Source organism: Dreissena polymorpha, chromosome 7 (genome assembly GCF_020536995.1).
Source record: "Dreissena polymorpha isolate Duluth1 chromosome 7, UMN_Dpol_1.0, whole genome shotgun sequence".
Lineage (NCBI taxonomy): Eukaryota > Metazoa > Mollusca > Bivalvia > Myida > Dreissenidae > Dreissena > Dreissena polymorpha.
This window is the reverse complement of record NC_068361.1, coordinates 48388283-48400606: the sequence shown is the minus strand read 5'-3', so window position 1 is coordinate 48400606 and position 12324 is coordinate 48388283. Positions and strand designations below refer to the sequence as shown.

The following is a 12324-nucleotide window of genomic DNA, read 5'->3' as shown; positions in this document are numbered from 1 at the left end:
CTGCAAGTGGGTGAGAAGGGGCAGTGTCTGTGACAGCAAGTCGGCGTGTTCTATTTTAGTTATGTTCAGACTGGTTATATGCATTGTGAGTAATGTTTCATATAATCCAGGACAATCCTTAAATACTTCCAACTTAACACTTGACAAATCTGCACATCGCATTAGCGGTTCGGGGTCTTTTTCAATCGCCTCACGCCTCTGTAAAACGACGTATTCATATAAGAAGACGCGCACTGCATGATTAAGCGTTGAAAGTTTTAACATCAAACTGTACAGCCAATCTGATGAGCATGATCCTTCTTGTAAAATAATTAATTGAAGGGTCGATGGTAATGTGTGATTAAAATCAGTCAAATAATTTCCTTGTAAACGAATTTCTTTAAATGCGGGTAACGTGTTTTGTGTCACATATGTCAGTGAAACATCGTCAAAAGCCTGAAGCTGCACGCTTCTTATACTCGTACCGCGCAACATTTCAAACCGCTCATTTTGAAATTTGAAGATTTTCAGTTCGATGTTAGACATGTCACATGACAACATTTCTGACTGTAGATCAGACACATTTGCACTCGACCTATCAATAACATCGGTTGTATCATTGGTCAAATATTCTCGTTGCATTACGTCATCTTTTGAACAGGTTTCATAGCTCGATATCTTAATGTTGGATAGGTCATGTGATAGTATTTCAGATCGCAACTCCGATAAATGTGTATGTGATTCGCCTCCACGGGTTCGTTCGCTTGCCTGCAATACAACACCAAACAGCTCACACTCGACAGGATGGTCTAATAAAGACAACGTGATCAACAAGCTGCACAGCCACTCAGATGTATACTCGCCTTTCTGGAGACTTATGCACTGTAATGAAGCAGGCAGTCTCAGATCACACCGACCAGTATAGGTTCCCCACAAATAGAGCTTTGTTAGCCTGTTGAGCGTGTGAAGAATCTCGGATGCTAATGAGGCACAATTAACCGTCCTCAGGTCTAGGATACCAATACTTGTATCACGTAATAGTTCAAACAGTTCCTTACTGCCATTTCCCACTAATATCTCAATGTTTGACAGGTCATGTGACAGTATTTCAGATCGCAACTCCGATATATGTGTATGCGCTTCGTTTCCACGGGTTTCTTCACTTGACTGCAATAAAACATCCCACAGCTCACATACGACAGGATGGTCTAATGAAGAGACCGTGATCAACAAGCTGCACAGCCACTCAGATGAACACTCGCCTTCGCCTTCCAGCAGACTTATAAACTGCAATGACGCAGGCAGTCTCAGATCACATCTACCCGTATAGGTTCCCCGCAAATAGAGCTTAGTTAGCTTATTCAGCGTGTGAAAAATCTCGGATGCTAATGAGGCACAATTATCCGTCATCAGGCTAAGGAACCCAATACTTGTATTACGTAATAGTTCAAACAGTTCCTTACTGCCTTTTTTCACAAATATCGTAATGTTGGACAGGTCATATGACAGTATTTCAGATCGCAAGTCCGATACATGTGTATGCGCTTCGTCTCCGCGGATTTCTTCACTTGACTGCAATACAACATCCGACAGCTCACACTCGACAGGATGATCTAATGAAGAGAGCGTGATTAACAAGCTGCATAGCCACTCAGATATACATTTGACTTCCTGGATACTTATACACTGTAATGAAGCCGGCAGCTTGAGATCACATCGACCCGTATAGGTCCCCCTCAAATAAAGCTTAGTTAGCCTGTTGAGCGTGTGAAGAATCTCTGATGCTAATGATGTACAATTAGCCGTTTTCAGGCTTAGGATCCCAATACTTGTTTCACGTAATAGTTCAAACAGTTCCTTACTGCCATTTTTCACAAATATCGTAATGTTAGACAGGTCATGTGACAGTATTTTAGATCGCACGTCCGATATATGTGTATGCGCTTCTTCTCCGCGGATTTCTTCACTTGGCTTCAATACAACATCCCACAGCTCACATACGACAGGATGGTCTAATGAAGAGACCGTGATCAACAAGCTGCACAGCCACTCAGATGAACACTCGCCTTCCAGCAGACTTATAAACTGCAATGACGCAGGCAGTCTCAGATCACATCTACCCGTATAGGTTCCCCGCAAATAGAGCTTAGTTAGCTTATTCAGCGTGTGAAAAATCTCGGATGCTAATGAGGCACAATTATCCGTCATCAGGCTAAGGAACCCAATACTTGTATCACGTAATAGTTCAAACAGTTCCTTACTGCCTTTTTTCACAAATATCGTAATGTTGGACAGGTCATGTGACAGTATTTCAGATCGCAAGTCCGATACATGTGTATGCGCTTCGTCTCCGCGGATTTCTTCACTTGACTGCAATTCAACATCCCACAGCTCACACTCAACAGGATGATCTAATGAAGAGAGCGTAATTAACAAGCTGCACAGCCACTCAGATATACATTTGACTTTCTGCAAAATAATACGCTGCAATGAAACAGGCAGCTTGAGATCACATCGACCCGTGTAGGTCCCCCACAAATAGAGCTTAGATAGCTTATTCAGCGTGTGAAGAATCTCGGATGCTAATGAGGCACAATCAGCCGTTCCCAGAGTAAGGATCCCAATACTTGTATCACGTAATAGTTCAAACAGTTCCCTACTGCCATTTTCCACTGATATCGTAATGTTGGACAGGTCACATGACAGTATTTCAGATCGCAAGTCCGATACATGTGTATGCGCTTCGTCTCCGCGGATTTCTTCACTTGACTGCAATTCAACATCCGACAGCTCACACTTGACAGGATGATCTAATGAAGAAAGCGTAATTAACAAGCTGCACAGCCACTCAGATATACATTTGACTTCCTGCAGACTAATACACTGCAATGAAGCAGGCAGCTTGAGATCACATCTACCCGTATAGGTTCCCCGCAAATAGAGCTTAGTTAGCTTATTCAGCGTGTGAAGAATCTCGGATAATGAGGCACAATTATCCGTCATCAGGTTAAGGAACCCAATACTTGTATCACGTAATAGTTCAAACAGTTCCTTACTGCCTTTTTTCACAAATATCGTAATGTTGGACAGGTCATATGATAGTATTTCAGATCGCAAGTCCGATACATGTGTATGCGCTTCGTCTCCGCGGATTTCTTCACTTGACTGCAATACAACATCCCACAGCTCACACTCAACAGGATGATCTAATGAAGAGAGCGTAATTAACAAGCTGCACAGCCACTCAGATATACATTTGACTTCCTGCAGACTAATACACTGCAATGAAGCAGGCAGCTTGAGATCACTTCGACCCGTATAGGTACCCCACAAATAGAGCTTAGATAGCTTATTCAGCGTGTGAAGAATCTCGGATGCTAATGAGGCACAATCAGCCGTTCCCAGAGTAAGGATCCCAATACTTGTATCACGTAATAGTTCAAACAGTTCCCTACTGCCATTTTCCACTGATATCGTAATGTTGGACAGGTCATATGACAGTATTTCAGATCGCAAGTCCGATACATGTGTATGCGCTTCGTCTCCGCGGATTTCTTCACTTGACTGCAATACAACATCCCACAGCTCACACTCGACAGGATGATCTAATGAAGAGAGCGTGATTAACAAGCTGCACAGCCACTCAGATATACATTTGACTTTCTGCAGACTAATACGCTGCAATGAAGCAGGCAGCTTGAGATCACTTCGACCCGTGTAGGTCCCCCACAAATAGAGCTTAGTTAGCTTATTCAGCGTGTGAAGAATCTCGGATGCTAATGAGGCACAATCAGCCGTTGTCGGGGCTAGGATCCCAATACTTGTATCACGTAATAGTTCAAACAGTTCCGTACTGCCATTTTTTACTAATATCGTTATGTTGGACAGGTCATGTGAAAGTATTTCAGATCGCAAGTCCGACATATGTGTATGCGCTTTGTCTCCACGGTTTTCTTCACTTGACTGAAATTCAACATCCGACAGCTCACACTTGACAGGATGATCTAATGAAGAAAGCGTGATTAACAAGCTGCACAGCCACTCAGATATACATTTGACTTCCTGCAGACTAATACACTGCAATGACGCAGGCAGTCTCAGATCACATCTACCCGTATAGGTTCCCCGCAAATAGAGCTTAGTTAGCTTATTCAGCGTGTGAAGAATCTCGGATGCTAATGAGGCACAATTATCCGTTTTCAGGTTGAGGATCCCAATACGTGTATCACGTAATAGTTCAAACAGATCCGCACTGCCATTGGCGACTGATATCTCTATGTTGGACAAGTCATGTGACAGTATTTCAGATCGCAAGTCCGATATATGTGTATGCGCTTCGTTTCCACAGATTTCTTCACTTGACTGCAATACAACATACCCCAGCTCACACTTGACAGGATGATCTAATAACGAGAGCGTGATCAACAAGCTGCACAGCCACTCATATGAACACCCACCTACCTGAAGTCTTACATACTCCAATGAAGCAGGCAGCTTGAGATCACACCGACCCGTATAGGTTCCACTCAAATACAGCTTAGTTAGCCTGTTGAGCGTGTGAAGAATCTCTGATGCTAATGAGGCACAATTAGCCGTTTCTAGGGTCAGGATTCCTATGCTTGTGTCACGTAATAATTCAAACAATTCCTTACTGCCATTTTCCACTGATATATCGATATTGGACAGTTCATTTGACCGAATTTGAGATCGCAAGTCCGATAAAAGTTTTTGCGATTCGTCTCCTCGGGTTCCTTCTCTTGACTGAAAAACAACACCACCGAGCTCATACACGACAGGATGATCTAATGAAGACAGCGTGATCAAAAATCTGCATAGCCACTCAGATGAACATTCGCATTTCGAAAAGTCAATGTGTTGTCATGTTTCAGGAAGAGCAATGTCTTGCAAAAATATTGTGTCCTCTATTCTTAAATACGTTAATTGAGACAGGGACGAAAGAACACAGGAACATGACGATACGTCAAAATTTCCGATACAGTTCAGCTCCTGTATGCTCGTATGATGTAATGCTTTACTTATTTCCGCAGTCATTGTCATCTTTACACGTGTAAGACAATGTTTTGATTGGTGAATGACTGTCAATATTTCGCTTATTGGTAGAACATTACTTTCTAAAATAAGTGACCGTACATTTGAACTGTTGTACAATAAAAGCAGTTTTAATGCATTTGAATCGGACTCAATAAGATTCTGATTAAATGTGAAGTCCCTACACTTCAGGCAAATTTTCTTTTCACCGCTGGCTTTTGCTTCTATGCATCCATCAATGATCATGCGCTGGAATAATACTGCAAGTGCAAAGCAACGTTTGATGTCATTCATTTGATTATGTTTTGATTTTAAGACGTTTTTATGCGTACGAATGTCGTCTTGAAATGTTAATAAGTTGTGCTGATTATAAAAAGTCTTAATGTACATGCTCAGTCCGTTGCTTGTGTCTTTGAGGCACTCGTCGTCAACCAGACAATAAATCAGTTTATTAGCTATTTTACAGTCAAGTCCACATAGATAAATTATTGTCTGGCTCATTTCTAATACATTATGTTTAGATCCGGTTCGGAACTGTTTAATAAGGTCTTGCTTGGAATTTGCAATATGAAAGGCGGCCATAAATTCCTGTACTGTCTCGTGTATGAATGAAAACTGTGCATCCTGATCTGCTACATTGAAGCTGTATCTTATCGTTAAAACGCCAGCATAGAGGCAAAATTCCAACTGATCTTCTGACAGGAAATTTAATAATTCCCATTCGGTGAACACCAGGGATTTTCTCGATGAAAACGTAAAGTTAAACGCAGCATTCGCTAGCGCATCAAAAATATCGATCTGCCGCTGAATAAAACGTGTATTTGATAAACACCGAAAAGAATTCCCTCTTTGAAAATATCCCCTTTTCGCATCTGCATTCTTAAAAAGTATGTCTATGAGAATACAATTTATTTCACACAACGAACCGCTAAATGTCATCTCGTTCATCCATAAATTGACTAACAGAGTTTGCAGCCAGGGTGACGTCAACAAATTCATCAGTTGACGTTCGTTTACGTACTTAATGAAGTCAGCGTGTATCTTTACATCGCCTGTTTGAAGACTATTTATTAGTTTCTTTGCTAGGTCTTCTGAATCAATTATTCCTTCAATTTCTATTAAACTATTAATTTCGGAATCTTTTATTCGCTCATCCGCCATTTTCCATGGTCGTGATGTAATAACAGATACGCACTTCGTATAAAATTGTGGAAGTAAAGGTAAAACGCATTTATTTAAACGATCAATCCATTCATTAAGCCCATCCATTGTTATGATGTATTTCTCTCGTTCAAGGATATATGGTAAAAGCTTAACGGTCTCTTCACGTTTATTTCCAGTGTAAATCATGTCTATTATTTGTGTTTTGATCATCTCTATAACCTCCCGCTGGTCCTTTGCATCTCTTAGTGATATTTGAAAGAGAAACTGGAACTCCTTTAATGTATCGACATCACTAAATGTAGCACTATAATCAGGATTGTGCTCAGACACTGCATCACACCAGTCAAGAGCCAGTTTAGTGAGGAATGTAGTTTTCCCCATCCCCGGATCTCCTTGAACAAATACACGACTACTGAGCTTTTCATCTTTATAAAATAAGGCTTTATATTGGTTAACCGGGTTTCCCGTTTTCTTTCGAGATCCATCTTTCTCAATTATTACGTTGCTCAATTTCGGTTGCACAAAAACATCCCATATAGGTTTGTCACGACCCTCCCTTAGTGGTGAAACAGATACAGTTTTCTTCGTCGTCGTATAGAACTCTATTAATCTTTCACGAACATCTAAAATTATAAATAAACCTTAGATCAACTTATGAGACCATCGAGGAATAATCGTAAATAATAACAGATATTTTTCAGAATAATAATAGTCATCATCGTCATCATCATCATCATCATCATCATTCTCCGAAAACAGCCGATCTAATAATAATAACAAAGGCTGTTTTTAAAACATGCATGCCCCCCATATGGGCTCTCCGTTGTAGTGACAGACATTGTGTGAATATGTTTTTTATCACTGTGACCTTGACCTTTGACCTAGTGACCTGAAAATCAATAGGGGTCATCTGCCAGTCATGATCAATGTACCTATGAAGTTTCATGATCCTAGCCATAAGCGTTCTTGAGTTATCATCCGGAAACCATTTTAATATTTCGGGTCACCGTAACCTTGACCTTTTAACTGAAAATCAATAGGGGTCATCTGCGAGTCATGATCAATCTACCTATTAAGTTTCATGATCCTAGGAATAAGCGTTTTTCAGTTATCATCCGGAAACCATTTTACTATTTCGGGTCACCTTGAACTTGACATTTGACCTAGTGACCTTAAAATCGATAGGGGTCATCTGCCAGTCATGATCAATGTACCTATCAAGTTTCATGATCCTAGGCATAAGCGTTCTTGAGTTATCATCCGGAAACCATTTTATTATTTCGGGTCACCATTACCTTGACCTTTGACCTAGTGACCTCAAAATCAATAGGGGTCATCTGCAAGTCATGATCAATGTACCTATGAAATTTTATGATCGTAGCCATTAGCGTTCTTGAGTTATCATCCGGAAACCATTTTACTATTTCAGGTCACCGTGACCTTGACCTTTGATATAGTGACCTGAAAATCAAGAGGGGTCAACTGCGAGTCATCATCAATCTACCTATCGAGTTTCATGTTCCTAGGCATAAGCGTTCTTGAGTTATCATCCGGAAACCATTTTACTATTTCGGGTCACTATGACCTTGACCTTTTACATTGTGACCTGAATATCAATAGGGGTCATCTGCGAGTCATGATCAATGTACCTATGAAGTTTCATGATCCTAGGCATAAGCCTTATTGAGTTATCATCCGGAAACCATTTTACTATTTCGGGTCACCTTGACCTTGACCTTTGACCAAGTGACATGAAAAACAATAGGGGTCATCTGCCAGCCATTATCAATCTACCTACGAAGTTTCATGATCCTAGGCATAAGCGTTCTTGAGTTATAATCCGGAAACCATTTTACTATTTCGGGTCACTGTGACCTTGACCTTTAACCTAGTTACCTGAAAATCAATAGGGGTCATCTGCGAGTCATGATCAATGTACCTATCAAGATTCATGATCCTAGGCCTAAGCGTTCTTGAGATATCATCCGGAAAACATTTTAATATTTTGGGTCACTGTGACCTTGACCTTTGACCTAGTGACCTGAAAATCAATAGGGGTCATCTGCGAGTCATGATCAATCTACCTATCAATTTTCATGATCCTAGGCCTAAGCGTTCTTGAGTTATCATCCGGAAACCATTTTACTATTTCGGGTTACCGTGACCTTTACCTTTGACCTAGTTACCTCAAAATCAATAGAGGTCATCTGAGAGTCATGATCAATGTACCTATGAAGTTTCATGATCCTAGGCCTAAGCGTTCTTGAGTAATCATCCGGAAACCACCTGGTGGACGGACCGACAGAGACAGACCGACAGACCGACCGACCGACATGTGCAAAGCAATATACCTCCTCTTCTTCGAAGGGGGGCATACTACTACTACTGCTACTGCTGCTGCTGCTGCTGCTGCTACTACTACTACTACTTCTACTACTACTACTACTACTACTACTACTACTACTACTACTACTACTACTACTAATAATAATAATAATAATAATAATAATAATAATAATAATAATAATAATAATACAGATAGTAATATAAATGGCAATGATGAAGAAAAAAGAAGACAATGAAGAAACCGTAAAAGAAGAAGAAAAAAAGGCAAATAAACATAAGTGCTATGAAACATATGGTATCTGCAAAAACAAAATGATATGTCAGCAACTTTGTTTCATTTTCATTTCAGTAAAAAACCGCCACAACATTTAAGCAAGTAACCGCAGTATATAAATTCCGACTTCAAATCTATGCACTGACTTCGGTAACTGACGTTTTTAAATCACTCGCTATTTATCTTGGGTATCGTTGATTCGTTATATTGACGTTAAAACCGCGATTATCAACGAACCATCGCATACCGAGGTCGCGATTTTAATGATGTTCTTTTTTAAGTATGGTTCAGGTTATTATATCTTGTACATATTAAAGGGACCTTTTCACAGATTTTTGCATGTATTGAAGCTAGTAATTAAATGCTTTAAAGTGATAAATGTAAGCATTGGATCTTAAAAGCTTCACTTAATACAAGAATAAAATTAAAGAAAGAAAAAAAATTAACCCTCAACTGGGCTCGAACCACTGGCCCCTGAAGTAAAAGTCTATCGCATAGACCACTCGGACATCAATGCTTATACAATTAGTGATGTATGTTATACTCTATATAAGCAATCCTCGTAGTATCACAAAATATAACGACAACAAAAGAATTCCCCCAAAGTATTCAATCGTTTCGCGTTGCAACGCTTTATAATTTTCAGGGTTTTAAATCGTCAAAATATGCATATTATTGATATTTTAGAGCATGGTACATGTTCAATATTACTGTTTCCTCACAAATATCACAACTACAACGAAAATGTGCGAATCTGAAACCTTTTTTTATTTTGTCAATTTACCATAACGTAAAAAGGCCCCTTTAAGCTACAATTACGTCTTACCAAGTTCGCATTTTAATGTCCGCATCAAGAGTTGTTCTAAATGTGTTTTTTTACTTTATAAACTCAGCTTATTTAACTTTTTCCTTCATTTGCGCTTGAAACAACATTCGATAAAAACGATAACTTAACGATTTGTCGCTTTATATAAAAGTAAATGCATGAGTGAACTATATACTAAATAATATGCTAGCAATATACAATATACTGTTCGGAACGGCAACTTCTTAATATAGATACGTTCAAATTATTAGTGCATCGTCCGCGGCACCAGCGCGTAGTAAAAATAAGATTACATTTTACTGATTAATTTAGGTGTTTTTTAACGCGTCTTTCTCGTTTAAATGAAGGTCCTGAACAGATATTTTAATAAAAATTATGAGGGGGGTGTAAGAAAAAGGGAATTGAAAGATAATGGAATAAAAATAGGCTAATATATAGCCATCAAACACTCCTATCATCGAACCATCATGCCATCGTTATCGAACCATCCTGTTGTCGCAATCGAATACTCGCGTAACAAAAAATACTATACCATTTACATTCCGTAAATTATGTATAACATTTAAAACGTTCCTAGCATAAAGAGACTGAAGGCTATACAATACAACAGCATTAAGAGAAATATGTGTGTAAATATGTTCCAATATGATAGACACACTGCAAAATTTAAATTTACGGTCTTTTCTCACAACAATAGTATAACATAGATCTACACAAACGATTGTTTTCTTTCGAACGAATAATGATAAATTCAAAAATAGGTGTACGCCTTATGTAAAAGAAAGCAAACTAACACTCCTAACTACGACTTATGCTAAAAATACTGGTTCAAAAATGGATGATCATCATTCGAAATCGAAAAAATAAAAAGGATTTTTAACGCTTTCCCTCGATTAATTAGAAAATACGCTATTTTTGATGTTTTGTTAGCAATGTATTTAGCCCGCGTGGCGCAGTCGAAGCGCATTACCTATGCATGTAGAGGCCCCAATTTCGAATCCGGTGACGACAGTACATTTATTTTAAAATATGCTATTATAACTATACAAAAAATATTTCTAAAAATTATAGATTTGTTAGTAAACATATGTAATGCCATTTTTCAAAAAAACGAAAATATACTAAAAAGTCCCTTTAGGATTAGATTATAACCGTATGTATGACTTACATAAAGATCAATATCTCGCCACACTTTCACCTGTGTATAATTCAATAGTTTAAATAGTAACTAAAAACCCTGTACTAACCTTGGCATTTTGCTAGGTACTCGTCTTGGCCCGGCGATGTTCTGTTCTCGCTGTCTTTTGTCACCAGAGATTCTATTGAACGTTCGGGTTTCTCAATGCGCGAAGCAATATTGGTTTCAGACGATTTCAATTCGCTTCTCAGGAATGATGTATTTTTTCCAATTTGTGACACAATTTCCATAGTGCAATCTTGTTGATTTTCTTTTAATGCCATTTCTGTGTCATCGATTGTAAGTCGGGTATCTATTGCTGATTTCTCAATATGCGCAGACAGATTGTTTTTACACGATTTCATTTCGCTACTCAGAAATGATGTCTGTTTTACGATTTGGGACACAGTTTCCGTTGTACAATCTTGTTGATTTTCTTTCAAGGTCATTTCTGTGTCCTCGATTGTACGTCTGGTATCTATTGCGGATTTCTCAATAAGCGCAGACAGATTGTTTTCAGACGATTTCATTTCGCTACTCAGAAATGATGTATGTGTTACAATTTGGGACACAGTTTCCGTAGTACAATCTTGTTGATTTTCTTTCAGTGCCATTTCTGTGTCCTCGATTGTACGTTGGGTTTCTATTGCGGATTTCTCAATGAGCGTAGACAGATTGTTTTCAGACAAATTCATTTCGCTACTCAGATCAGATGTATGTTTTCTAATTTGTGACAAAATTTCCGTAGTACAAACTTGTTGATTTCCTTGAAATGCCATTTCTGTTTCTTCGATTGTACGTCGTGTAACTATTTCGGATTTCTCAATCTGCGCAGCAAGATTGGCTTCAGACGACTTGATTTCGCTACCCAGAAATGCATGTACACCAATTGCTAACAAAGTTAGCGATGTTCTGTTCTCGCTGTCTTTTGTCACCAGAGATTCTATTGAACGTTCGAGTTTCTCAATGCGCGAAGCAATATTGGTTTCAGACGATTTCAATTCGCTTCTCAGGAATGATGTATTTTTTCCAATTTGTGACACAATTTCCATAGTACAATCTTGTTGATTTTCTTTTAATGCCATTTCTGTGTCATCGATTGTAAGTCGGGTATCTATTGCTGATTTCTCAATATGCGCAGACAGATTGTTTTTACACGATTTCATTTCGCTACTCAGAAATGATGTCTGTTTTACGATTTGGGACACAGTTTCCGTTGTACAATCTTGTTGATTTTCTTTCAAGGTCATTTCTGTGTCCTCGATTGTACGTCTGGTATCTATTGCGGATTTCTCAATAAGCGCAGACAGATTGTTTTCAGACGATTTCATTTCGCTACTCAGAAATGATGTATGTTTTACAATTTGGGACACAGTTTCCGTAGTACAATCTTGTTGATTTTCTTTCAGGGCCATTTCTGTGTCCTCGATTGTACGTTGGGTTTCTATTGCGGATTTCTCAATGAGCGTAGACAGATTGTTTTCAGACAAATTCATTTCGCTACTCAGA

The 12324-nt window shown here is 38.9% G+C and overlaps 1 protein-coding gene across 1 annotated transcript in view; it reads right to left on the bottom strand.

The window, feature by feature from the left end:
* Window positions 1-688: 688 nt before the first annotated feature.
* Window positions 689-12324, bottom strand: part of LOC127839692 (uncharacterized) — a 24531-nt gene continuing 12895 nt past the window's right edge. The window contains exons 2-8 of the mRNA XM_052368075.1: window positions 10886-12324; window positions 6357-6815; window positions 5214-5288; window positions 4441-4553; window positions 3435-3543; window positions 2640-2789; window positions 689-747 (exon numbers count right to left, since the gene is read on the bottom strand). The exon at window positions 10886-12324 is cut by the window's right edge and continues 650 nt beyond it. Of these exons, the coding sequence (XP_052224035.1) occupies window positions 689-747; window positions 2640-2789; window positions 3435-3543; window positions 4441-4553; window positions 5214-5288; window positions 6357-6815; window positions 10886-12324 (2404 nt within the window). The remainder of the gene's footprint in view (window positions 748-2639; window positions 2790-3434; window positions 3544-4440; window positions 4554-5213; window positions 5289-6356; window positions 6816-10885) is intronic.